Below are 27,993 nucleotides of genomic sequence, written 5' to 3' on the forward strand. Positions count from 1 at the left end.
AAAGAAAGTGGATAGAAAAAGTAAGTGGAACATGTGTCTTACTTTGATATATTAATTTTATAATAAAATATGAGTGAAATGAGTTAGTGTAATGTGTAATCCAATTATTAAAATAGCAAAATTAAAATGAGACATTTATTGGCGGATAAATGAAAAATGAGATATTTATTGGTGGACGGAAGGAGTATTAGTTATATAACAATTGTGAATCAAATGAGTTGGTGGAATATGAAATTCAATTATCAAATATAATAAATATAAAATGAGACAATTAATAATAACCGGACAAAAATTGTAAAATGTGACAATTAATGGGGATTGGAGTATTAATTAGAAAGTGTTGGTGCTGGCTGTTGTTCATCTCTCTCATATTACAAAACATGCCTTTTGACTTTTGAGCCTATGCTGGTGACTGGTGAGTATATATTGGAGCCCAACCATCCTTGAATTCATACAAAATATTCCAAGCAATTAACATAATCTCTCTCTCTCTCTCAAACATAAAAATTTGGTGTGAAGGAGTGAGCTTGTGTAAACACAGAGAAACACCTATAGTTGTGTGAAAAAGAAAAAGAGGAAAATGGAGGCCTCAAGAAGGGAGCAGGATTTGAAGGAAGCAGTTAAGGTTTGTGAAGAGAGCAGTCTTGATTGGAGAGGAAAGCCTTCCAACCCCCAAAAGCATGGGGGCATGAGAGCTGCTGCCTTTCTTCTAGGTTTCCTCTCTTGTCTCTCAATTAATACTAGCTACCTAATTGTAACAGATGATGCTGATGAATATAATGATGTGCAGGGCTTCAAGGATTTGAGATAATGGCAATAGCAGCAGTTGGGAATAATCTGATAACATATGTTATAAATGAGATGCACTTTTCCCTATCAAAAGCTGCAAATATAGTTACAAATTTTATTGGAACACTCTTCATCCTCTCACTCCTTGGTGGCTTCCTCTCTGATTCTTATCTCGGTTGCTTCTGGACAACCCTCATCTTTGGTTTCATTGAACTCTCGGTATGTATGTTCCTCTCTCTCTCTCTCACACACACACACACTGAAAAGGTTAGGCTTTGGCCTGATTTGAGGTAGCCGTATATCTCCAAACCATTTCTTTATATTTGTAAGATTATTTTGTTCTATTTTAGTTTTTGCATTTATACGGCAAAAAAATTGGAAAGTTCATACAAAATGTTTATCTTATATATTGTCACCATCTACAATTGAGTGACTTAAGTTGACTGGGCTCATATTTTAAAATATTGTTTGATTGTTTATTAATGAGAGTGTGGTAGTGGAATATAAGGGTCTCACTTTGACTTTTGGAAATTGAAATCTTTTTTCAAATACTTAATCAGACAAGACAAGATAAGATGAGTTGATTATTTAGTATTGACATTTATTAACGCTAAAAAAAACAAACGCATTTATTTTTTCTTGCCCATAACTCTGATTTTGTCCTTGTTTAGCGTTATTTATTTTATTTTATATATTTAATTTGATTAGAATAAATGACATGATAATTTTGCGCGAGACAGGGTTTGATCTTGCTATCGGTGCAAGCACATTTGCCCGAGCTGAAGCCGCCACCATGTGACATGGTAAAGGATAGCGCGCAATGTGTGGAAGCCAAAGGGTTGCAAGCCCTAACATTTTTCGTGGCGCTTTATTTGGTGGCGTTAGGGAGTGGGTGCGTTAAGCCTAACATGGTAGCTCATGGGGCTGACCAATTCAACCAAGATGATCCAAAACAATCCAAGAAACTCTCCTCCTACTTCAATGCTATCTACTTTGCCTTCTCTTTGGGGGAACTCGTTGCCTTGACCCTTCTCGTTTACGTCCAGACACACTCAGGCATGGATATCGGCTTTGGTGTCTCGGCCGCCTCCATGGCTATGGGCCTCATTATCATCATTTCCGGCACGCTTCTCTATCGGAACAAGCCTCCCCGAGGAAGCGTATTGACACCTATTGCACAGGTTAGAGTTTTTTCTCAATTAATAATGTCCCATTTTGAGATGTACAATATTAATAGTAGGAGCATTAATTACTATTTCATTCTAATTTTAATTACAATCTTTAGTAAATGAACCATATATATCACTAATTCAGTGCACATGTTAATTAGAGCTTGTTTCTCAATTATTTCACATGGCACAATAATATATAGTCCCATAAGCCCATAATTTAGTCCCAAAGAGCGTGAGTGAATGAAATAAATATGGAACGACTTTAAATTTTTGAGCCAATTATAGTCAATCAAAAAAAAACATACTAGTTACCTTTTGAATCTTAGTCAAGTTCTTTAGCTGTCTCCTCTAGGATTATTATATGTTAATTCATCAAATTTTCTGCAACATGCATGTATATTTTTTGATAGTGCAGTTGTTTGTCTCTGCTGATTATGAATGTATTCTTCTTTCCATTAGCTGATCAAGATTAAATTATCAATATCCAACTCTCAGTTATAGAAAAAGAAAAATATTAAATAAATAATCATCGAATAGCATTAGTTCCACTTGATGCAGGTGCTGATTAGCCATTCATGTTGTTGAATTATAATACTACCACATTAATTTAATTCAGCTATGTCGGAAGATTTGGCATCTAGCTTCCAAATCCACCTAATTAAAATACATCTACACACATACGCATTTTTATTTATTGAATAATTAAACATTACTATAAATTGCAGGTACATGATGCCTCTAAATTTGAATCTAACCGGATCAATTTTTATTAAAATTATTTGCACATCGAAATTTTGTTTAGATTAATGTTTTACTTACTAATTTTCCTTTTGTATTTTATTTTAGGTGATTGTGGCTGCAACTCGAAATAGAAAGCATGTGTGCCCATCTGACAACACCATATCCGACAGTTTTCCCAATAGTCAACCCACCCTAAGATTCAGGTCATTTAACTATTTCCACTTTCCATTGTGCATAATTTTTTTAAAAAAAAGTTAAAGTAGTTCATTATAATACTATTAAATTCTATTTCTACAATTAGACAAAATCCACCCTCAAAACTAGTGTAAATTGTCGAAAATATTTACTAAAATTTAGTCAAATTCCCACAGCTTCAAAAAGAGTCCATCAAAAAAATCATAAAGTTTGGATCTATTCGCTAGGAAAAAAATCTAGTCACTCATATGATATATTGCTAATATTTTTCAACCAAAGAACGACATTTTCTTCATAAATAGATGATATATCGTTTTGACAGAGACATTTACTTACAATTTCATCAAAACGTTGTGATTTTTACCTTGTGAATAGATCCAAACTTTTTTTTATAGTTTTTGGTGGTGATTTTAAAGTGGTGAGATGAAATTAAAGTTGATGATATTTCGGAATTCCGATACTCTCCCCAATATGGTGACAAAAAAAATTCAGATTGTTGAACAAGGCATGCATGAAGAAAGAGGAAGAAGAGAGTAGCAAATGGAGAGTATGCAGTGTGAAGCAAGTGGAGCAAGTGAAAACTCTGATATCAGTGCTTCCAATCCTATGCTGCACAATCATCTTCAACACCATCCTCGCCCAGCTCCAGACCTTCTCCGTCCAGCAAGGCGCCGCCATGAACACCCGCCTCTCCTCCTCCTCCTCCTTCCACATCCCCCCGGCCTCCCTCCAGGCCATCCCCTACCTCATTCTCATCTTCGCCGTCCCCCTCTACGACGCCGCCGCCCCCCGCTCCATCACCCCCCTCCGCCGCCTCGGCGCCGGCCTCCTCCTCTCCACGTTCTCCATGGTCGCCGCCGCCCTCGTCGAGCGCAAGAGAAGAGATAGTGGTAATAATGACTTGCTATCGATATGGTGGATTGCGCCGCAGTTTGTGATATTTGGGGTGTCGGAGATGCTGACGGCGGTGGGGCTGGTGGAGTTCTTCTACAAGCAGCCGCTGGAGGGGATGCGGGCGTCGCTCACCGCGGTGACCTACTGCTCGTACTCGTTCGGCTTCTTTTTGAGCTCGGTGCTGGTGTCGGTCGTGGACGGGGCGACGGGGTGGCTCAGTGATAATGATCTTGATAAGGATCGGTTGGATCTGTTTTATTGGCTGTTGGCGGTGCTTAGCTTTCTTAATTTTCTTAACTATCTGTTTTGGGCTAACTGGTATTCCAGTGGCGTTATTAGAGTTGGTGGAGATGGTGACAGTGATTGTGTTGTGTGATTTGGTTTGGAGATGCAATGGGGTGTTTGTAACTAATATGCCTTAATTACCATATGAAATGTACATGATATGTATGTCATAATTTGTAGATCAGGTCATTTGATCATCAAGGTTATAAAAATGGTGTTCCTTGTATCAATAATACTACTTATATGTGTTTTATAAATATATATTTATATATAGTATGTATTAAGATGCATGCGTACTCATATGTTGTGTTTTATAATTTGCGTTGACATTTTAATACACTGTGTCAACACATTGACATTTTAATACACGATCACATTGATATTTAAAATGTCAACACAATGTATTAAAATAATCAATTAAGTTTATGTTGACATTTTTACTACACTGCATTGATGAGTTAACAACTTAAGAAAGTTAGCAACGGATCACACCTCCATACTAGTCACATATATGATGTAGGCAAGTATTGCAAAATCAATCTCATTTTGTGTTTCTCAACTGGTTTTGAATGTGTAGGTAGGGCCCTCACTCATAGTGCACCCACTGTTTTTTTTTTGTTAATGCATACTCCATGACAATAGTGCTGCTACACAATAGAAAAAATTAAAGGAAACAGGAGAACCAATTCTCACTATGGTAATTGGTAAGTTGGTAACTCTGTGTGTGAAAGAGAGGAAGAGATTATAAAGAAGGCAAACATAAGTTTATGCATGAATAATGATGAGACAAAATGAAAGATGAGACACATAGCTCTCATTTTCTTACTATGAATGATTCACCTTTTACACAAATAAAAAACATGTCTGAAACATGTTGGAGGTGAGGCCCCCTCCTTTGTATATCTTCCAACCACCAATTCCTTGATGCTACTGTGTTGCCTAAAAGATAAGCATGAATGGCCCCTCCATTGCAAAACCAATATGACCTCTTTTTTTTCTTGCTTTTAGATCTCTTTTCATCCTTGCATTGTTGGGATATGATTATGATGATAACTTACCTACTCTACCCATATATGGAAGCCTCTATCAGGGTAAAATGCTTGTTCATGTTACTAGCTTACATATGTATATTGTGTACAATTTTACCATCATTAACCCAGAAAAAATAAATCATTAATTGTGGATAATGTTTGACAAAATTTCCATATCGCTAAGTGTTCCAATTAATCCATCCAGGGACATCATTTTGATATCAACGATTAATCACTTAATACGATTTTAAATGATAATCCTTCTAGAGCTACTCAAATTAACATTATCAACTTTTAACTATCCCAAACACTTATTTATGCAATCAACATCATTACCCAAAATATCTACTAAGATGTCCTAAAACTGATCATTTCTATAATTTGAACTTGCTACATCTAATCCAATTGAACAGAGTATAATAAAACACCAGTAAATAAATATTGTGGAAAGCAATAAATGATCGCAAATAAAGGAGGGTATAGAATGTTTTTCAGAGACAAAATTCTTGGTTTTGTAATCAACAAATATATCATTTACTAATGGACAAGAAAATGAAAACATAACAAGCTCATGGTCTATCGATATCCTCTTCTAATGCGTACAATTTTTAAAACTTATCATCTCCAATATACATAGCACCAGACAACACAACAGAAAGAAAATCCCACGGTGAAAAATCAAGGATAGGAGCTCGAAATCTAGGACAACAAACCTAATAGTTGATAAAACCCATATCTCGCGATGGGATCACTTCTTTACAAATGCAGCCCGACACGTTGGCATTTGCATGTTTGGGGCATAGTAAAACCCATCTATGCGCCCATACGGTATCACAGGTCTATTAATTATGGTAAAAATTAAACCTGTCTACAAGGCTTGTCAGGTATATAACCATGTCATTCATTCCGGATGGATGAGTATTTCTCGGATAGTGTCTGAGACTTGCCAATTTCATTCATGAGATTCTTAAACCTGTGACTACAATCTCCTCCGCTGCAAATAAATAAAAACAAAGCATAAAAGAAATGAAAACCAAACTTATATCAACAAAATTTTCTTCCAGATATTTAGCTAACAAAGGATAAAGTGAATCTGAACCATTATTTACAGGCATAGCAAAATGAAACCTTAAATGTTTATTAAGATCAAATATCAGCAAAGACTAACTAGTACGTTTAGGATATTATGTAAAATGGTGGATGTATCTTGGTGGATTGAATGTTATATTTTTTTAACTTAATAAAAACTTCACATCTGTAACAAGCAGCATATGGATCCCACCTCTCAAATCAACCTATTAGTAATTCAAATTTCCAAATCATGGGGCTCCTGGAGCAGATATGACATTAAAAAATATCTAACACGAATATGGAAAGGAGCCAAATATATATATTAGGGAAATTTTAGAAAAAGCAAAAGCACTCCAGCACCTCATCCAGATATAAAAAGAATTCATAAAATTTTCTGGATTTCTGACCATGTTCAATGAGTATGACTAGTGTTTAGGGAAATGTAAAAAGGATATTTCCTGAAGAGTGAAGGCACAAATATACCTTATTCGGTTCAAAGATGCAATCGCTCGAAGGGCACTCCGAATCATGTCTTCATTACGATCTACTTCTTGTTTGACCGCATCTTGCTTGGGCCTAAAATTGATGGTCTTGTCGAGAGGACTCACCAAAGAATCCAATACTGAAAGTCCATGTAAATTAAATTAAAATTACCCGAACATAATTGGAAGTAAATATTATACTCCCTCCGTCCCCTAATAATTGTCCACTTTGATTCCGGCACGGGTTTTACAAATGTAAAGGAAAGTGGGTTGAAAAAGTTAGTGGAATATGGGTCCCACTTGTATAAATTAGTTTTATAATAAAATGTGAGTGAAATGAGTTAGTGGACAATTAATGGGGGACGGACGAAAATGGCAAAAGTGGACAATTAATGGGGGACGGAGGGAGTAGAATTTTATGTTCATATATAACAAGAAATTGAGATATACCTGCCAACACAGCAGACGGGCACTTATCAGCCAACTTTGAAAGGATAAGATGGCAAGGCATTTTAACATCATAATGATCTGCAAATATTGAAAAGGTATGAGGTTTAAAACTCCACTGTCACTTCTATAGCACATATAACCAACAAATGGAAGTACAGGTATTGAAAGAAGAAAAGACGATCGGTCCGACAAATGTTCGCTTACCATCTAATCCAGATAAAAGGTATGGTACTATAAAAGAAGATGGGTTCACTTGATCAAGGCAACTGTCTAACAGAGTGTCCACACATTCAAAAGCAGCTTTCCTCAATTCAAGCCCATCATCCACCGTGTGCTTGAAAGGGCCAAGATCAACTGTCCTGATCAACTCTTTCTGCAATGAGAAAATTTGCCAGAATAACACATTAAAAAGTTCCTGTTCTCAAATAATATGCTGCCACTATAGGTAAATAAAGTGATAATATAATGTCGGGCATTACATTTAAGCAGGGCAATAAAAGAGACAAAATGATATACTTGAGAAAAAACAATTGACACATGAATAGCTATGAAGCTGAAATCATATAATACATGAATTCAGGAGAAAAAGTCAGCATCGTAGAATAGAAATCCAAATGCTTTGACAAATTACATAGAAAACTTGCAGTTCATGGAGGAATTTGATTACTGCTTCCAATTCCAGATCCAATGATTCTATTCAGAATTTTAGAATACATAGGAATGTTTGAATGTGAAGCATTTCAAGCAAAATAATCACATTAACAGAAAATTCTCAAATCGTCCTTTTATATAAGACGCTTACAACAGAATATTTAAACATGACGTAAAAGATCACATAAAGAGAAATTCCTAAAGGCCATCCCAGAATTCTTATGTTTCTTAGATCAAGAATCTAACAGACTAACAGAACTGAATCCAACATCCATAAGCATACTGAAGCTAATGATTTGGAGGGGCCTTGAATGAGATTATTTATGCTTTATGGTCCAACCTTTGGGTCGAATTGCAAGCAAAAATGGCCCAATTCTCAAAAATCTCAAAAGAAAAAACCCGGCCTTCTGAAAAAGTTGCAAATATGGCTCATGAGTCAGGAGTCAGGCCTACATTTCTGGGGTCAAAATTCTGATGTAAATTTCTTGAATCCAAAGTCATTTTGATGCTTGGTTAGAAAATAAAATCTATGATAAATTCACAACCTATTCGGGTCTTCCACGAACTTCAAGCCCAAAAATTCAGGCTTTATCTTCAACTTTTTCAAAAAGACACGGTTTGTTTTTGAATTTTTAAAGGTTATGCCATTTTTGCAACTACGCCAAATATGAGGCCATAATGTAACTCTCTGCCCTCAATTCAATGAATGCATACTTCACCTGGAAGAGCCTACTTGGAACAATTGAAAGAACTTTCTTCATAGTATTATAGAAGTAAAAGGATGCCATTTCAAACTGCATCAATTGTAAAGAATACTTTCCATTTTAATGCTCAACATGAAACCAAGATAACAGGTAACATATACAGCCATACAAAATAGAACCTTTAGTACAAAGTGCAGATTGGGTTAAGAAAATTAGAAAATGAATACACTCATGATCAACCGAATGCATCTAATAGCATTTGGAAGGTATATTATCTGTGATATGTATATGTTATGTACTGAAGCACTTACCTTTATTACTGTTTGATCATAGAGGAGTGGCAATAGCTCTGGTAACAGGGACTTTATCAGGTTTGGTTTATTATGAGCTGCAGTACTCAGGGCCAAAACAGCAGCACGCCTCACATGCTGCACATAGACCAATAAACCATAAAAATTGCATATATGGTCAAGGATCTTCAAATGAGGCATTTAAAATGCAATCTGTTTCTCCTAAACAAAACATTGGGAAAACTGTCTTGAGAACAATCAAAGCAAGTGTCTGACAATTACCCGGTCTTGATCCTTGATAAGCATCAGGAAAGTAGAAATCTCAGGGTACAGAATCTCATCTATTTTCTCCTGCCGCTCAACTATAGAATATTTCACTGCTATAACAACAGTTGCTCGGGTGAATGCAGCAGGACTGGATGTCCTCTCCTACAAGAATATTTCAAGTATATTACTCTTTGCAGGAAAAATCATGTATTATTTATATATACAAAAGTTAAAAAACACATTACTTCTTCTAAGAAGGTACCTTAAGTGCAGGAACAAGTTTCCCAGGCTCAATAAGAGCAATTTTTCCCAGGCACTCAGCTACCACATTGCGAACACCCTCTTCGTCACTTTCACAGTGGTTGAATAGCAATTTAGTGATCTTGTCAACACTGGAATAATCAAATTCAGCTTTATCTACTGATTGTCTCACAATGACCTGTAAGCAGGTGAGTATTTATCAAGTACAAGTACGTAATGAGAAGAAACTCTTTATCTCTTAACAGCATAGATCTAAAAGGAACGGACCTCTTTCAGAGAATGGAGCAATAGATATTGCTTCTTTTGCTGATTATCAATTTTATCCAAGATGAAAGGCAAATATTTAAGAAGATTCCCAACAGCAATGTTTCCCAGAGCATAAGATGCAGCAGACTTTATTTCTTCGAATGGCGACTGAAAAGACTCAATAACAATGTTCTCTATGTGGTCATGAGCGCTTAAATCTTTTCTCCTTCCTATCTCTCCCAAGCATAGCAAGGAGAGATGCTGCTTGGCCTATGAGAAAGAATGGTGAAAACCATAAGAGCACTAGATATATGTGATATAACCAAAATTTCATTGTGAATAATGAAATGCCGAATAAAAAATGAATTTCATGAGTATATAAAAGAATTTCATGAGCTTACAGAACACACAAGATATGGAGGAAAAAACAATAGGAAAGATGTAAGCTAAAAAAAGGAAAAACAATTTCTGAAATTCTCAAACAGAATGCAATGCTAAATTCACAAGGAAGATTGAGTACTTCAAGTGGCATAAAAGCAAAAGTAGAATTATTAACAGGCACAAGATGGCAAGTATTATAATTTATATCCAACAATCCGGTCTCTCTTAGAATATGTAATTGTTCCATTTACATAGACCCTAATTTATATATCTTGGAACATATCTTATTAATTATTCTAGTTAGCAACTACATATTTCGGGACCAGACCCAGTTATGGTTCAAAAGGATTATCTTTCCATTAAAGATCTAAAAAAGGTTCAAAAACAAGCAAATACTTACAGCAAAGGTGAACCTGTTTGTTTAAATTAGGGTTTGTTATAGATTTATAAGTTTACAGACATAAGCTTGAGCACAATAACATTTGTCTAGATAATGCAAACTTAAGAACTAGTAGTAACACTTATATAGACCTCCCGAGCAAACTAAAGAGTAGATAAACCAGATTTATATACCGAATTGGTACTGCTATCTGCTTTTAAGATATCTGTAAGCATGTTTACAGTCGAGGAACATTTTTTATCGCCTGCAGCAAGACAGAGAACTGCCACACATTGAGCAATTGAGAATAAAGCCTGTTTAGCAACAGCACTAGTCTGGGCAGATGGTTTGGCAGTAGAAAGAAGAGAATCAAGCAGTGCATCAAAGCTTGTGTTGGCCGAGTAAATCAGTGCAGTGAAGAAATTCTGTAGTGCCTGTGATTTCCAAAAGACATGTTAAAAGAGAAGCAAACTTTATATAACACGTCCTAATCAATGAAACATAAAATTAGTACCAGAAGGGCCTGGCCCTGCAGCAGAGAGCTTCTAATTAAAGTCAGCGCTTGTGGCAGAACTTTATTTCGGACAGTCAGGCCAACATTTGGACCAGATCTTTTGTCAGCCATTAATGTGCAACATAATTCCAAGGCTAGAGCAGCCATATGCAAGTCTGAGTCACTGTAAAGAAAAAGGTGGAATCAAGATTTAAAAATGAAAGTTTATCATATATGAACACGTTAACATGCAAAACAATAAAGTCAGCAATATAGTAAATTAAATATAGCCTAACCTGATCAGAGTTGAAAGTTCAACAACAATGACTTCATAAGCAGCTGAGCCGATTTTATCACCATATCCTACAATAAGTGTGTTCAGTGTTCCAAGAGTAGCTTGTCTTAGCGCTCGATTGGCCTTTTCAAGTAGAAACACGGAAACAGCTCAGTATACAACATAGTGAAACCATCATTTAATGATTGGGGAAATAGCTTATACCTTTCTTAGGAATGCAGTCAGCTCTGAAATTACATGCTCTAAAACACAGGATAAGTCAAGGTGCAGAGGAGAAGCTGCAATGACAGCAAATGCCTGGAAAAATAAAATAAAATAAAATAGAATAAAGGTATAGCAATTTGTAAATGAAACTGTAAAGAAAATCAGTGTCATTCAAAATTATTAATATATATTTTGTTGATAATTGCTCAAACAAATTGAATAAAAAGAAGTCCTAACAACTAAGTGAGAGCAATATAAAAAATCATCTTCATGTGGTTTATGGATTCACCCATTGGACCAAGAGACAGAGTAACTGAAGTCATTTACAATTTGACATATCTCGATCTCCAGTGACTACAGAAGAACTTTGACAAACCTTAACAGCTGTAAGACGAGTAATCTCATTTCCCATTCGATCAACAAGCACGGGGAGGCATGAGGGTAGCTCTGCTCCGAGATGATCACCAAATGTAGACACCACGAGTCCCATGCAAGAAATTGCACATTCTTTCACTTCCTGCAAATGAGAGGAATAAGACATAATGTAGAGAGAACACATGATATAGCTGCAAGACTATCGCTAACCTGATCTTGATCTTGATTGGTCAAACGTGACATGATAGCAGCATATATAGGATGGACGTAGGGTTTAAAATCAAAACCATACACCTGTTCAAAAGGATAAAATTACAGTTTCAGAGTTAATGCTCCGAAATGGAGCTATAAGTTCAGAGATAAGAAGAAAACCTCAATATCTGGCCGCACAACACGAACAAGTTCCCCACATACTCTTAATGCCTCTGCTGTAACTTTATAATACCGTTCACTGACAGCAGATATAATTGGAGCAGATAGTGCCTGAGAAGAGATGCATACATAAAATTTCATCATTAATTTAGAAAATATTCAAATTCACAAACATCAATTGTACAATAATTATAAAGGGTGAATGCTATGTGAATAATACAAAATCAATTACAGCCAAGAATTCATTGAAGTTCATGCAAATTTGGATCACAATTAATCTCACTTTGTTTCTTCTTAGACTGGGATTTGAGTTCAGGTATAGCTCCTCCAATCACTATCTAGAGAAACAATAAACGGGCACAAACAACACACCTCTGTTCAGTGCTTTTCGGAAACATGGATGAAAAAAGGAAGGTCATGGACATTAGACATACTGCTCTATGGAATGAACCAGATTCTGTTATGTAAATGGCTGATGGTCCCCAAAGAAAATGGAAACATGGACTGTTAACCTTAGGTGAAGATTTTGTGTAAGTTGACATGGTTTGTAACTATTGTCAACTTGTGGCCCTTTTTATGTAAAACCAAAGTATTTATCTAATTACACAGAAAACCAGAGTAGTAGAACATTTTCAGCCCGATACTAAAGCTCACCAAACCATATAGTCCCTCCGTCCAACTATAAGTAAGGCGTATTCCTTTTTGGGCCTTCCCATTATAAGTGACACCTTTCCTTTCATAGCTAAAAAATAAACACTCTATCTCTTTCTTACTTTATCTTCTCTCCTACTTTTTCTCTACTTTTTTCTCACTCCTACTTTATTCTCTCTTCATTTAATCACTAAAAACCACTACCTAAAAACATGTGCCCAAAATAAATGTGTCACATGTAATGGGACAGAGGGAGTATCAGCAAAGTGCCAATTGAAAGAATTAAAGACTCATGACCCAAGATTTAGGCAGGAAACCTAAAGACGTCCTGTTACCCTGATATATCATTAAATCTTCAGCGTACAGTCGTTTACTTTGATATATGTAGTCTACATAGAGGTCTGTGCTCTTTAAAGTACTTAATAAGTACTACAGGAGTGGTTTCCCTTTATATGTGATATCTCTAATCAAGTAAAGCTCCAGCACAGTCCTCACCAAGCATTTATAAAAACTGAGGAATGCAACATGTATATACCCTGAAACGAAGATATTAACACAGAAAACCAGACCTCCTGAAAAAAATAAAATGGTTTAAAAAATGCCATGACAAGCATTCAATATCGAAAACCATTTACAACATCCTTTGTCTTGTCTGCATAAAAATCTATACTTCAAAAGCAGCTAACAAGTACTAGCATCCATTACCCTTAAGAGACTGAAAGATGCAAATTCCCCAAATTATAATAGAAACACTGATCTGAAGAAAACAAATTGAACAAACAAAATAACTGTGTTACGACATTCATGTTTCAAATGGTTGAGAAACTATAAATCAGTAACTAACTTGATTAACACTACCTTGATGTATGGATGAAAAACAGGAGGAGCATGTGAGGCCAACACTAATCTAGTAAAAACAAGAGCTTCAATCTTTAAGTTTGAGGTCGAAGATTTGTCCTGTGGATAGAGGTAAATGCATAAACAGATATCAAACTTCTAGGAAAACATGGAAATACTGACACTCGAACACATGAAAGTGCAAAAACAGAGAATATCTTACAGAAAGTGCAAAAACAGAGAATATCTTACAAAAAGTGCTTTCTCAATTCCAGGAGTCAGAGATCCAATATGGTCTGCAAGGCAATCAGGCAAAACAATCACCAGCTCTTTCAAAATGGAGAAAGCTCCAACCTGCAGAACAACCAAAGCGGTGAATTCACAATGCTGAAAATTCAGCATAACGCACGGCATTTGTATCAATTTCACCTTTGTCTTTATAGATTTCTCGCGTAACTGTTTATTTACAGATCGAACAATCTTTGCCACCTCTTGCTTCAATAAATATCTGGGACTGCATAGTGTTGCAACAAAGGAAAGAAATAAGCAAAATCCAATTAGCAAATGCAGAAACAGAATTGTCCTTTTTATCCATGGATGGAGCATCATTATAACAGTTCAACAGAAAAAGAAGAAACACGTTCAGAATATCAATATTTTAGGTAAATAATTGTGACAAGTAGATCATTTGCATCTAAAAGAGGTACAGAAGTTTATTATTCGACACACTCTTAACCATCTGAAGTCAGGGTGTAGAAAACAAAAGTAATATGAAACATAATTTGTTTGATCACCTTAGGTCCAAACAGAAGCTCATCACTCTACTAGCATCAAGCTAATAATGGAACTCGATAAACAGTAGGAGAAAATCCAAACAATCAAGGAATAATAATACACTTGCCTTGATTCATCGAAATCTGTCTGGCCTTTAGTCACATTTCCTGTTTGTCTAAGTAATTCAGTGAACGTATTGAAGATATCCATCTGCAACATAATCCATTAGATACAAAAAGAAGAAGTAATCTTATTGTCTTACACATACAACAAATAATTAATACCTTGACGTTCTCTTCCCTTTCTTTAAACCTATCAATCAACTTTGGACATGCCTGAAACAAGTGGGATTACATTCCCAAGTGGGAAAAACTATAGATGCATAGACAAGAGCAAGAAATTTTCCAGAATGTCGAAACTCGAAAAAAACATCTGGTTGACCACCACGTCTACTGTCTACATATCTCACATTTCACTTTAACTGAAAATGAAATCATGGAATACTGAGAAAATATATGTCTTGCCTTTAGGTAGTAATATCATATGCTTGATTTTACAAGAGAATTCCTTTACAGTAGATGTAGTGCCACAAGCTTTCATCAGTTACTAGATAAAAAAAAGGCTAACAGACACTATCAAATATTTTGACCCAAACATCTTGGTTAATTGGTTTATATCTTGATCTATTAGATTTATGTGATATGATAAACACCAATAAGAAGCTCAACTCTTTCTTAAAGATCAAGCAACAGGGTCTTCAACCTATGCCCTTGCCCAAAGAAATTATTGTAGAATATATTCAGCACAATTATTATGTTGACGTTCTACTTGCATGCATCCAACGGAAAGTAGTACGGGCACTCATAGTATGAACCCTCTCTCGTGACATTCGTCTTTCAAAATAGAATCCAAAGGGTTGTATTTTACATGCTTCTCTTTAGTTTTTCAAATTTTGTCAGCTCACACAAAACTTCTATCATGTCTTTTTGTTCCATTCAATTGGAGAAATGTTCTAAGCTCTCAAAAGATCTATCAAATGGTCTCTCTTGAATGATGATCTATAATAGCCAAAGTCAATAGAAAATGTAAACTATATAAACCTCTAGTGACATGTTACAGCTCTAGTGGAGACAAAAAAATAAAGGTACAGCCACAGGTATTGATAGTCATGCATATAAACTTGCATATAAATGCAGTCATTGGTATGAATTCAAAATCAGTTTATGTAGGCACTAGGCAAAGCAACATGTCTCTCAGTTCTGAGATTCTCAATGTGAGCCCTGAACTATAAAACTCTCCATGTTAACATTGAGTGACAGCGAAGAAAAACAGATAAATTGTATACCTCATCATATAGTCTTGAAAGCATCTCAGGCCGAGAAACAATTAAAGCAGCTAAGCATTTGGCAGCAGCTCTCCGCACTTTCCAGCTCACATCTTCATCATCTGTGTACTCATTAGCACTCTCACTACAAGCATAAATGACCACTGAGCACATATCTATCAAGCATAATTACACACAGCCATAAAATATTAAAACATAGTACATACTCATCTTCCTCCTCCGCGTAACTCTCGTCATCTGTGTCCTCTTCCATGTTATCAGTAAAATTTGGATCATGACTAAGAAATTCCAAAGTAAGATGTAAGATTTGGTCACAGTAGGAAGAGATATCCCTAGGACACCGAAGTAGAAAACTCTCTAATGCCTACATCAGAAAACATACGATGCCTTCAAGGAAAAATACAACAAAGAAGTGGGGAAGTAAAGTAATAATGTTATAATAATAAAACTTAAATAAACAAAGTACCTGCAAGCTATACTCACGAAGTTCTTCATCATTCTCTGATGCATTATTACAGTAGTTAATGAGAATTGGAACTGCATCTCCAAGGTGTGGACCAAAGCGATAGCCAACAGCACGGCTTCATAACCAGAAAATCCAAGAAAAATTCACTATTAGACGCCTCATAGATCGGTAGCATGTTCAAAAAGGTCATATATTTAAAAACAATAATGAAAAGTTAAGGAAATATCTCCGGTATTCCTAATTAAGAACATGATTTTTCCTCTAAACCAGTCTGCCTTTCAATTTAACTTCATTAGCAAACTATGCTGGTTCCCAAACCAAATAGTCCAAGTTAAGGATTCAACCACAAGCACTATAAAAGTTTGCCAATTAAAAGCCATGATCCAGTAAACTGTTAACTGAAGCATATGTCCAACATATCTAATAAATTAATAACAGAATATTAGTATATAAAAATGTCAATTAATTCATTCACTTCTACAATGTAACATGTAGTAAAGGAACAACCTTGAGGAACTAGATTATAAACCACTCATAATCAACCAGATTTAATTACCCTAATAGAACTTTAGTCCTGAAATGCAGCAACTTCTTGCTTGAAACAATAATGTCATCCACCAGAACAAGATGAACATAGTATAATAGTAAAAAATGTTGTACCATAAAAGTTATATAGATGCATGTAACAATCAGGAAAGAGACAAAGCTCATCAACTTACCTCAATGCCCCAATCATTTGAATATTTGTACGAGTAATTTCAGATTTTGTTGCCTGATTTTTCAAAAGCTGGACAATTTCAACTGTAGCCTTTGCCAGCAAATCATCTGACAAGCTTGAAGCCAGAGATGCTGCAACAGAAGTTATAATTTACACCATGTCGAGGAATTATGAGGTCATTTGATAATGCAAAACATAAGGGTACATTATTCTAGAGTACATTAGGATCAGTTATCCTACCAATACATGAAACAGCCTTTTTTCTCACACTGGCTTGATTGGTGTTCAACTGGGGCAAAAGTGCACTCAACAGCACCTCATGATCGGATGCCATTAAATTACCGTATTTATGTAGAACGTCACACAAAATATCAAGGCATTCACATTTGATTTCTGCGCCCATCCCCTAGAGGAAGAAATATAATAAGTTTAATTAAAAGGAGAAAAGAAAAAAGTATTGCTGCAAGTATCTGTTGCTGTAATAAGACATTAACAACCAGAACAATTACACCCTTGACTATTCCAAGCTTTAGAATCAGTTGTTTTATCCGAATGTGTGAAATTCATTTAATTTCAATTTTCTTACCATTCTAGTGCATTTTGTACAGGAGAGTAGATAATCTGATTTACAATAGTTGGATGGTAAACCTAATAATTCCTCCATATGAATGCAGACATTTTAAGAAAATCAGTTTATAGAGAAAAATAAGAAAGACTTGAATATCGCCTTAAAAAGCTATAAGCAATGCAAAACCTTATGGAAACCCTAATATTCTTACAGAATAGCCGGGACAGTTTTAAGAATTGGGTTTCATATCATAAAAAGCAATGAAAGAATTGACTGAAGAAGAGGATATTATAGGAGTTCAAGTACAAAATGCAGGTTCAACAGTAGAAAAGAAATTGCCAGTGTCTAATGGATCAGACAGGGCAGGTTTTCCCTACAAAGCATTCATGGTCTAGATTATTTTCTTTCACTTTTAAGCTCATAGTGTCATACCAAGACAAACAATATTTTTTAGGGATAAGGTCCTTACGCACTAGTCATGCAACTTATACCCAACGTGACCCAAATTGAACCATTGATGCTCCTTTGGAATCCTGTCCAATAACTACCTCGGCTATAGGCTTAGCCTAATTGAAAGGCGTACAATTAAATGTTTGATATCTTCAGCATTTACCCCCTCGTGTTAAGATAATCCTTTAACAGGTAAGGTCTTAAACAGATCCTAAAGTTCAGAAGCCATGAGCAGAAACTTAGATATCAAACTCTTTTTTCCTTTAATGAGCTTCGCCATACAAAATAGTGATATCATTCAAGACTAATGATGACATGCAATTCAGGCTTAAACAGCTTCTACATATTCTACAAATTTGCATAACTGAAAAACTGAATGAATAAATATATCAGACTGACCTGTGTGACTATTCCTCGTATCAACTTGGGAGAAATGGATACAAGAACAGATTGTGCAACTGTTGCGTTAGGAACTTCAGCAACAATTGTCTTCAAAGCAATGCTAGCAATGTCCCGATTTTGCTCTTTCCCATTGAGCAATTTGTCACAAAGCTTATTAGTCATCTCAAGAACTTGCTGCTCGCGGATTTTTTTCACCAAGGGAGCAAGGCTAGGATTTACAGAAAGATAAAAATATAGAATTATATTATTTGTTCATCAATATACTAATAAAACTTCTGGACCCAATCTAAAGCAGGAAGGTAGCTAATTTTTCATTTACATGCTGACAAGTCAGATCATAAAATAGTTGTGCAACCTATTGAAAGAGACCTTAAACATATGGAGTATCATAGAAGTAATCATGAATGATTGTTTTGCGCATGCAAAACTCAAGCATTATAAAAACAGATCTATCAGTGACACGCTTGTGTTGCCAAGTAAACAGAAACAGTTTACTATGCATTGCTCAATGGTAATTACATTCTAATTCATGGACAAACCAATCTTCCAAACCAACTCATATCATGCAATACAAAACTAAGCCTAAAACAGAAAAAACACTATACGTGAAGCTTTATATAAATAGAAACTTTGTCATCTGCAGGAGTAGATGGGGAGAGTAATTGGGTACTAAAGCAGCAGCATTCAAAATAGTAAGACATTTCACAATAACTTTAGCAGAAATAAAAATCATAAAATAAAATTGAGAAGCAATATAAACACAGAATGAATTAAGCAAGAAGCAGGAGCATACCACTTGACAGCTAACCCAGAAACATCGCCTGCTGCATCATCGAGCTGCTGGATGACAATGCTAGACAGTTTCGGTTCAAGATCAACATCTAGTTTAAACCCTTCTTTGTTTAACTCGTTAAGCAAATCAGAAGTTGCCATATATCTGTAATCCTTATCCTTCCCAGTCATCTGCATTGCGTTGCACCCCCAAAATCATTCAGAATACCGGCCAATCACACACTGGCATACCCATAGTACATAGTAGAAAGGGAAAAGTGGACAAAATCAGTGAGCGGTGTTTACCTTTTCCAGTATTCCAGTTAGGGCTAAGTTCGCCATGTTTGCAAGACGATTAGAATCAATCCAGTTTCTCTCTCTTGGAGCGGCGGCGCACTTCAAATTTGAGTGGATCCCCCGGCGAGAGGGCGGCGATGGCTTCGGAGTTCAAAGGAGTGAAGAACAGCAGAGGTCGAAGAGAGACTGAGTGCCACTGTAATTTTATTTTTGGGTTTTTCCAAATTTCCAACGAATTTTATTTACAAATATTCATTTATTTTGAGGACAAAGATTTGCAAAATGTTATCTACTGTATATCTTTTTATGGAATTGTTTAATTATTGATTGTGATTATAATAATAATATTTTTAAAATTTATCGTAATACTCTCTCCGTCATATATTATACGCATTTTTTAAGTCGTTAATTTGAGATTGATTTTTTAGTATAATAAATTAAAATTTTAAATATAACAGAGACATCATTTAATATTGAAATACTTAATTAATTCTAATATATTAATTAAATATTCTAATTTTTATTTAAAATATAAATAGTAGTACTATAAATAGTTTGAAATCAAGGAGTGCTAAACCACGGCATAATAGTTGCCTTTCAAAAGAAAAAAGTATCTATTTTCGTCCCACGAGAATACACTACACTATTTCATTTTTAGTTCGTCACATAAAAATATGTACTTTCTAAGTTTAGAAACTATTTTCTCTCTACTGAGGTGTAACTCATTTTCCACTAACACCACTTTATTATTTTTTCTTTCCACATCTCTCTTATTTTGCCAATTGTGCATTAAAACTCGTGTTCAGCACAAAATTCATATTCTTGTAAAACGGAGGAGTGCTTAAGATTGCCCGTAAGAATCTTGTGAATGTCTTGAAAAAAATTAATAAGTAGTAAAATATAATAAGAATATTTTAAGTTATTTTTTTATCATATATATGAATAAATAACCTTTTTAGAATTTCACTTGTACATACCAACTCATCTAGACTATGGAAATTTTTCTCATACCACAACTATTGCTATTAAAATGCATTGTCGATTTCTGATTCGATTTACGTTGCTGAGAGTATCTTTAGGGCCTGTTCAAGTTGCTTGATACGAGCAGAAATGGGCTTATATCTTGGACTTGATGGGTGTTCAAGATACTTGTTTAAGCCTACTGAAACCCGTTGTTATTTTTCGGACCCGCACTGTTCACTTCAGGTATCCTCTTAAACCAATTCAGCCGAAGGAGATGCTATATCATTTCCTGTCTCGAAATTCGGATCCAGTAATGGATGGAGATTACCAATTTACCCATCTGTTCCCTCTTTCATCGTTCCGCCGCTCCATTCTTCAACCCCACAAAAATCCCCACACCACCTCATCGATAAATCTTCTCCAAGACCATCACCAAAAGAATTTCCTCAAACCAACCCCTCCTCTCCTCCCCTCCTTCCTCTTCCTCCCTGCAACGCGTCCCTTGCAATTGTTAGGGTTTCGCCCGATTTCGCAACCCTTCTGGGGTTGCAGCAGAGCTTAACCCCATCTCGGATAATGGATTCTTGAATATGTTGAAATTGATGCAGAAGATGGCCTTGCAATTGTATGTTGCAGCCGAGAGAGGTGCAAGCCCTAGCTCTGGTGTCTCAGGAATTGGGGATTCTACAATTAGTGATGGTGGAGCAGGGGAAAGTGAACTTGGTGGAGATTTGAGGGAGGATTTGGGGGGTAATAGCGAATTGGGTAGTAGGGGAAGGAGGATTGAGGAGATTTTGAAGGAGCTAAGGCCAACTGCAATACATGTTGAGGATATATCTTATCAGCATGCCGGCCATTCCGGGGTGGCCGGTAGCGATGGAGAGACGCATTTCAATTGAGGGCAGAGTTGGAATTGCATATGGTGGGTATTATTAAAAAAAATTGACAAACAAAATAAAATGAGTATTTCTGGAAGCATTCCTATAAGCTTGAACACAATGAACTCAAGGATTAAAACCACGATGGAACAGTGCCAAAACCGAATCAGATTAAATTGAGCATATATCATGTCAGCCAACTTGAACAGCCCCTTATTGTCGTTCTCAAGTGAAGGCTTTGTTGCGGTGTGATTTTGAATTTTGAGCATTGATTTCTATTATTTTTATTCGTACAATATATTGGAATGGTAAATATTGGGCAGGAGAATGGCAAGAATTATTGATTTTTCAGGACTTGTGCATATATATATATATACAAGATCGATGAGCATTTTCATTCTGTCAAATTACAAACTCATGGCAGGCAATGAATCCTCCAAATGTTCACGCAAGCTTCCCTTAACAGTATTGCCATCGTCCTGACAAAAAACACCAAAGGCTCAATTATTCACAGCCATGCCAATTGAGTCCACAGTCAAATCTATAGCAGATGAAAGAAATCAAAGAACATACACTTGTATCTCTTGATTCTGCGTGTTCAGGAGTTTCTTCCATCCCGTGGTTTGAAAAAAGCAATTTTGCTCCACATCCAGGCGCATGTGGTGCACCCACAGCTTCCTTATCAACCAAAACTGTATCTACCTTGTCTTTTCCCGATTTGGCATCTGGGACCTGTAATACATAATATTTCAAGTTAGGTATGTTACATTCAGAACTTGCTCTTTGTGCTCTTTGGATAGTAAGCAAAAACAAGCATCTTGTAGTTTGTGGTTGCATGGCTACATGGAAGTATTGCAAATAGAAGAAATGAGCAGCATCAGCTTCCGCACACCTGAAACATTGCCTCAGTCAGAATGTTTTCTAGTATGGCTCTCAAACCACGTGCACCAGTATTCCGGGCTATTGCTTTCTTTGCAATTAATCTCATTGCATCGTCTGTGAACTGCAACTGGACCTATGACTCAAGTGCTTGGTCAAAATTAGAGATCCATCTGTATCAGGCATGAATGTATAGTTGACTGTAACTTACATTATTCATGCTGAACATCCTCTTGTACTGTTTACATAGAGCATTTTTTGGCTCCGAAAGAACCTAAATAAGCAACTCCACTATTCAGATGCAATAAACTGTCAAATTAGATAGTACTATATTTTGATGATATGAACTTTTGTGAAAGAATCAGATAGACAACAGAGGAGTTTGATTATGGAAGCTTTCACAGTTCACATAGAGGTGATTCCAAGAGATATCCAATTGACTCTTTTTTTTCTCGCCCTCTCTCTCGGTTGTAATATCCAGGTTCAAAGGTATCAGTTACTGATTTCATTAAACTGTAGTGGTACTGCATATATAGATTACTAGACTACAAAATAGAAATGGATCTTTTATGCTTTTTAGTGTTTCCAGAATGGAGTACCAAAACTCTTAGCTATTTTCTGGGTTTTCAAAACTATAGTTTTTGATAGTATTCTTAATCCCAAAAGTGACTCTTGCTTTTTTTATTTATAACTATTTCCAACTCTACTCGTATCAAAACAGTGCATTTACTCTCTTTATACATTCAAGATACATAAAGCTTGGAGAGCATACAAATGCCAGGCTACGCAAAGAGGCATAAGAACAGATTACAACATAAAGTAAAAGAATAAGAAAACCTGTACAAGTTGGTCTTCATCGAGAGCTGACAAACTCACTATAACGGGAAATCGCCCAACGAATTCAGGTATGAGACCATATGCAGTAAGATCACTACTCTCTACCTGCAGTGCCAAAAGCATTGTAAGACAACTCTCCATAGTCCAGATACTATAGGCATGAATAAAATGTATTCCAATTCAAGCACTAAATATTTGGAAAAAAAGTGAAAAGAGAATGTTGACATCAAAACCCGGATCAGTTCTCACATATTCCAATAGTGATGAGGCTACAGTAATATTTAGTCCACCAAGCCTCATATTAGCACGAACGGGGGCTCCAAAACCAATTGAGGAATCATGTCGCCTGGGGGAAAATAAAAAGTGCTGATATAGTTGGCATATGAAATATCAACAATCAAAAGCTTTGACCAATAAGACTACCTCTCTGAAATGGTCTTCTCCAGGTCAACAAAAGCCCCACCACATATAAAGAGGATATCTTTTGTATCTATCTGCCAGATTTAGGAAACCATGTAAAACTATTCATAATCAGTTATGCTCATGTAAAACTTAATGAGGAAAACATAAAATTAGATTAATTTTGTTTGTGTTTCCAATAAAACTTTACATTTATCTACATGTTACAACAGAACAAAATGTATCATACCAAATTTAGAGCCCAAGAGACCTCAAAATCAAGAAGTAATGACGAACTTGTAAAGGAAAAGTTAATAGTACCGGACAGAGTTAACTAAATATTATGATCAATAATGGGTGATTATTAGTAATTGATATCAGACCCGACCTGCTTGTAAAAAATAAAAAGGCATAGATATTTCAACTGAGGCAAACTCAGCTCCTGGATACCTGAATGCTGTCACGCTGTGAATGCCTTGGGGATCTATTATCAGGAACACTGACAACCTAGAAAAAAAAGATATCGTCATTTTCAGCATTTAAAAAAAAGGTAGCCATTCTACTCTCAAAACTCAATATTTGTAAAGACAATAAAAAGAGGTTTAGAAATAGTTTAAGTTGTAGCAAACCTAATCCAGATACAGAATAATTTCCATACCGAAGGATTAAATGTAACAACAATATTCACACAAAAGAAGAGTTACTAACAGTTCCTTCAAGCATTTTTAGTAGAGCTTGCTGAACACCCTCTCCAGATACATCTCTACCAGTATTTAAGCTCTCTGCCTACACAAAACTTCCAATGAAAAAGTACATCAATAAATAATGAAATCAGTTACTCTGACAATATTATTGTTGAGATCTCCCATACCTTCTTTGTTATTTTGTCAACTTCATCGATGTATACAATTCCTCTCTGAGCTGCTTCAATATCAAAGTCAGCAGCCTGTAAGGTAATAATAAGAACACTAAATGTTTCACTGGAACCTTCAAGCAGGGAAGCATAGATGCTATCAAATATCCCTATGCTATTTTTAACTTCTAGAACCAAGCGCTAAATCATGTATGCTGAAGTGTACACTAGTCTCTAAACACGCCAACAAGAGTGAGTAGATGCTCTGTTGTACAGCATACTTGAAAATCTTGATGCATATTAATATCTAGTAACCAATTAAATATATTACCATGAGTAGTTTGTGCAGCATGGATTCCACATCTTCCCCAACATAACCAGCCTGGACATGCATGCAAACACATAGTGAGAGGATAAATTATTCATGGGCATAGTTGCCAATAGGGAGTGCAACAAATACATACCAGCAAGTAGTCAAGAATAATCAAGAATTGACACTGTACCAAACTTCAAACCTGCCTGTGTTAATGAAGTTGCATCCGTTATGACAAAAGGTACTTTCACAACCCGGGCAAGTGTTTTTGCAAGCAATGTCTTTCCTGTTCTTCAGTCAAGGAAAGAAGGATAAATCAGAATGATGCTCCGGCATCATGCACAATATCTCTACCAACCACAATGGAAAGATCTAAAATTCTGCTGCTAAATAAAAAAAAAATTAAGCCACTGAATACTTTTGTTCATAAAATCAAAACTCTACATATCGTGCCTGAGCCCGTTGGGCCAATCAATAAGACATTGCTCTTCTCCAGCTCAACAGTATCATCATTGCAGCAATCTTGTTCAGACTCAGTAGGAGCTGATTCAGAACCTGCCCTGATAATAGAACAACAAAAATGGTGAACAACATGCAAAAGATTCATCCTAAATATTTGCAGAATACGCATTAGTTGGACTGATCTGATCAAATATCAAATGAGTGCATATATTTTACTCAAGATATTCTAGAAAGCATTGACTTATGCAAACAGTTCTGAAGACTGATATGATAACAATGTTAGACAGCAAACCATTTTTTTGCTTAAGTCGCAACCCAAAGACCAGAACATAGAATAAGAATGAAACACAAAATATTATGCATTTCTTTTAATCTTATAACTGAAAGAATTGTGATCTATCAAAGAAGTATATGAAATACATCCAAAAGTGTTAAATAAATTAAGAAAATTGGTGATTAGATTAGGGAAGCAAGGTTAACATGTGATACAGACCATCAACTGTAACAAGGTTAATGTTTTAAATAAAACGCTACCCTACTCTAGAAATCTTAAATTATTTTTCATGGCAAGTTAGTAACTAGTGCAACAATATTTTCAAAGTAATAGGAGGCCAAATCATCCTAGTTATTAACATAAGTTGCTTCAAAATAAAGATTTCACTTATCAGAATACAACCTCCTAATAACTACTAACAAAAGTGTTGTTAACATGATACTTGTAGCTTCTTCTCGCTAAATGTAACATCAAAATGAAATGAGACATTGTACATATCCATAGAGTTACCCACATTTGAAGCTTTTCTTAGATTACATAACAGAAGTGGTGATTAAACAGAGATATATTGCTCACTCTTTCTTCACCAAGGAATGGTTTATTCTTTTGTAGTGATTATAAACAGCAACAGAAAGCACCTGTCATATAAGATAGATTTACTTAGATGCCAAGGGATGAATCCGTGACCGCAACATTTCTAATGAAAACGCACAGCAAAAGCAGACCTTTTTCGCCATCTCCTGCCCGACAACAAATTCATTAAGCACCTTACATATCTCCTTGGGCGTTGGCAATACTTCTTGCCTCACTTCTGTCACCTCCTCCACCAAACCTACACTCGCTGCAGAATCCTCCTCCCGGCCACGATCACCATCTTCATGAACACCACAGCTGCCAGCATCATTATTGTTCTCAACGCTGCTATAAGACCTCAACTTCTCCCAAATCTTCACACCGTTCTTCCCGCTTTTCCCTACCATATCCCTATTATTCTCTCTACCATCCTTAACCCTCCCAATCTCGATGAAACTTCCCTGCAGCGGCTCCAGCTTGAAGGGCCGGAAATAGTAGGCCGTGCGACAATGGCAGCACATGTTAACAGCCTGGTAAATGCCGTTCTCGCCGGCGGTGATGGAGAGCGGGCGGTTGGAAAAGAGCACAGTCATTGGCTTGGAGCATCGAGGGCAATTGACCTCCGCTTTGATTTGGTCGTAGTTATCGGAGCTTCCGTCCCATTTCTGGCGCTCCTGGAACCCTAATTTCGCGAGCCTGAGGAGTGGAGTTTGGTTGGAGCGGGGGAGGAGTGGATTGGCGGCGGAACGATGGTGAAAGAGGGTGATGGTTGCGGTGCTGGTTAGGCGTCGGAGCTTGGACGCAGAGCATCGGAAAATTGCTGACATAATTGGCGCCGCTGCTGCCGCCGCCGTCACTCTGCAGCTTTCATGTTCGTAAACAGGCTAAATTCAGTGTTAGTGAGTGAATGATCGCAATTCGCTCGGCTATGTTTAGACCGGGTCGGACCAGACCGGAATGCCACATATTGGTTTTAACCTTTGTTCCGTGCCTCCATCGTCACCCTCAAAATTGCCCTTCCCTACTGGTTTTTTCTATTTTTGTTCTAGAATAGAGTTATCATTCTTCGTTTGTACTGGACTTTTTTTTTTGTTTCGAATTTAGGAGAGACGCATGACCCTCATGCGTCTCTTTTTAATGAGACGCATGACGATTATGTGTCTTTCATAAAGACGCATGAGGGTCATGCATCTCTTTTTTTTCCGTTTTATTTTAACGACGCATGAGGGTCATGCGTCTTAGGGAGAGACGCATCTCCCTCATGCGTCTTTTATATTTTTTAAATTTCACGGATGACGCATGAGCGTCATGCGTCTTAGGAAGAGACGCATGAGGCTCATGCGTCTCCAATTTCGAATTAAAGCAGCAGCGAAGGCAGTAGCCTCCTCATTCACGCAAACAGAAAGAGAGACAACGAACTTGGCGATTTTTCCTTTGTGATTCGGCGAAGAAGACGATTTCCACTCGTGTTCCGGTAATTTTCGTTCAATCCTTCAACCTTCCTTCCTTAATTGTTGTTAATTTGAATAGTTTGTTTAGAATTCTCCTAATGTTTGTAAATTAGGGTTTATAACAAATAGCTCCATTTTGGTCGATTTTTTTGTTGTTTAGTTAATTGTAATGGATTTTAGTGGGTAAATTCATTGTATTGTATATTATTGGTATGTTTGAGATGATTGGTGTTGTGATTTTGGTTGTAATTTGGTTAAAATAAGTGAAGACTAACCGGAACAAAAAAATAAGATTAGGTGTGTACAAGTGAATTATCAGGCCTTCTAAAAACTGTTCTATAACCTAACACATTGCACTTGCAACCCTCTATCACTTGTTGTTCTCTTGTTATATTATGTTATTTGTACATGCCATTGTGAGTTTGTAATTGTTGTTTTGTGAATATGTACTTAGATTAGATGGAGACTTCAAGTTCTAGCGGACATTTATTGTATGGACCCGAAGACCCGTCCGTCTTAAATATGCAAAAAAATCACATTTCAAATAAACTCATGAAAGAGGGAACAACCCAAGTATTTAAAGTCCGAATGACTGAAAGTAAGACTTGGGACGAAGGCATCTGCAACATCTGTTTGCTCATTCATACCGCAATCCATGCTCAAAGGTTCAAACCTCGTAGATGATCCAACACCATGATCAACAATTGGTGGGATGAAGGCATTTCCAACAAACGAATACTCAACAAATAATTCAATATGCCGAGTAGAATTTAGAGCCGCATTGAACATAAAAAACACACTTTG

The 27,993-nt window shown here is 36.3% G+C and overlaps 3 protein-coding genes across 5 annotated transcripts; 1 reads left to right on the forward strand and 2 right to left on the reverse strand.

Moving 5' to 3' along the window:
• The first annotated feature begins 387 nt into the window (after positions 1 to 387).
• Positions 388 to 4,306, forward strand: LOC121805834 (protein NRT1/ PTR FAMILY 4.3-like). Its single transcript, XM_042205851.1, has 5 exons — positions 388 to 713; positions 791 to 1,008; positions 1,530 to 1,970; positions 2,808 to 2,905; positions 3,390 to 4,306. Exons 1-5 carry the CDS (start codon positions 581 to 583, stop codon positions 4,165 to 4,167), a joined length of 1,668 nt encoding a protein of 555 aa, XP_042061785.1. The 5' UTR covers positions 388 to 580; the 3' UTR covers positions 4,168 to 4,306.
• A 1,288-nt stretch (positions 4,307 to 5,594) lies between these two features.
• On the reverse strand, positions 5,595 to 19,521 carry LOC121805833 (cullin-associated NEDD8-dissociated protein 1-like). Of its 2 annotated transcripts, XM_042205849.1 has the most exons (28): positions 19,317 to 19,521; positions 19,033 to 19,202; positions 18,237 to 18,447; positions 17,060 to 17,225; positions 16,821 to 16,950; positions 16,102 to 16,216; positions 15,842 to 15,999; positions 15,636 to 15,759; positions 14,575 to 14,625; positions 14,418 to 14,500; positions 13,946 to 14,030; positions 13,769 to 13,870; positions 13,538 to 13,636; positions 12,029 to 12,139; positions 11,867 to 11,950; positions 11,658 to 11,798; positions 11,282 to 11,374; positions 11,079 to 11,200; positions 10,804 to 10,966; positions 10,484 to 10,723; positions 9,551 to 9,799; positions 9,285 to 9,461; positions 9,038 to 9,184; positions 8,777 to 8,893; positions 7,315 to 7,483; positions 7,111 to 7,188; positions 6,662 to 6,800; positions 5,595 to 6,101 (listed from the first exon to the last, which is right to left on the reverse strand). In XM_042205849.1, exons 1-28 carry the CDS (start codon positions 19,350 to 19,352, stop codon positions 6,005 to 6,007), a joined length of 3,657 nt encoding a protein of 1,218 aa, XP_042061783.1. In that variant the 5' UTR covers positions 19,353 to 19,521; the 3' UTR covers positions 5,595 to 6,004. The 2 variants fall into 2 exon arrangements, with proteins under 2 accessions (XP_042061783.1, XP_042061784.1); XM_042205850.1 differs by lacking the exon at positions 14,575 to 14,625.
• A 1,876-nt stretch (positions 19,522 to 21,397) lies between these two features.
• Positions 21,398 to 26,679, reverse strand: LOC121805835 (CLP protease regulatory subunit CLPX2, mitochondrial-like). 2 transcript variants are annotated; one of them, XM_042205852.1, is made up of 15 exons: positions 25,891 to 26,677; positions 25,742 to 25,803; positions 24,883 to 24,989; positions 24,636 to 24,715; positions 24,448 to 24,498; positions 24,135 to 24,209; positions 23,972 to 24,049; positions 23,714 to 23,770; positions 23,288 to 23,358; positions 23,114 to 23,210; positions 22,865 to 22,969; positions 22,239 to 22,301; positions 22,041 to 22,163; positions 21,722 to 21,880; positions 21,398 to 21,627 (listed from the first exon to the last, which is right to left on the reverse strand). In XM_042205852.1, the coding sequence occupies exons 1-15, from the start codon at positions 26,563 to 26,565 to the stop codon at positions 21,556 to 21,558; spliced, it is 1,875 nt and encodes a 624-aa protein (XP_042061786.1). In that variant the 5' UTR covers positions 26,566 to 26,677; the 3' UTR covers positions 21,398 to 21,555. The 2 variants fall into 2 exon arrangements, 1 of the variants encoding a protein (XP_042061786.1); XR_006051541.1 differs by lacking the exon at positions 21,398 to 21,627 and having other exon boundaries at positions 21,741 to 21,880; positions 22,041 to 22,177; positions 25,891 to 26,679.
• Positions 26,680 to 27,993: the final 1,314 nt, after the last annotated feature.

The sequence above is a fragment of the Salvia splendens genome, chromosome 5 (genome assembly GCF_004379255.2).
Source record: "Salvia splendens isolate huo1 chromosome 5, SspV2, whole genome shotgun sequence".
NCBI classification, from domain to species: domain Eukaryota; kingdom Viridiplantae; phylum Streptophyta; class Magnoliopsida; order Lamiales; family Lamiaceae; genus Salvia; species Salvia splendens.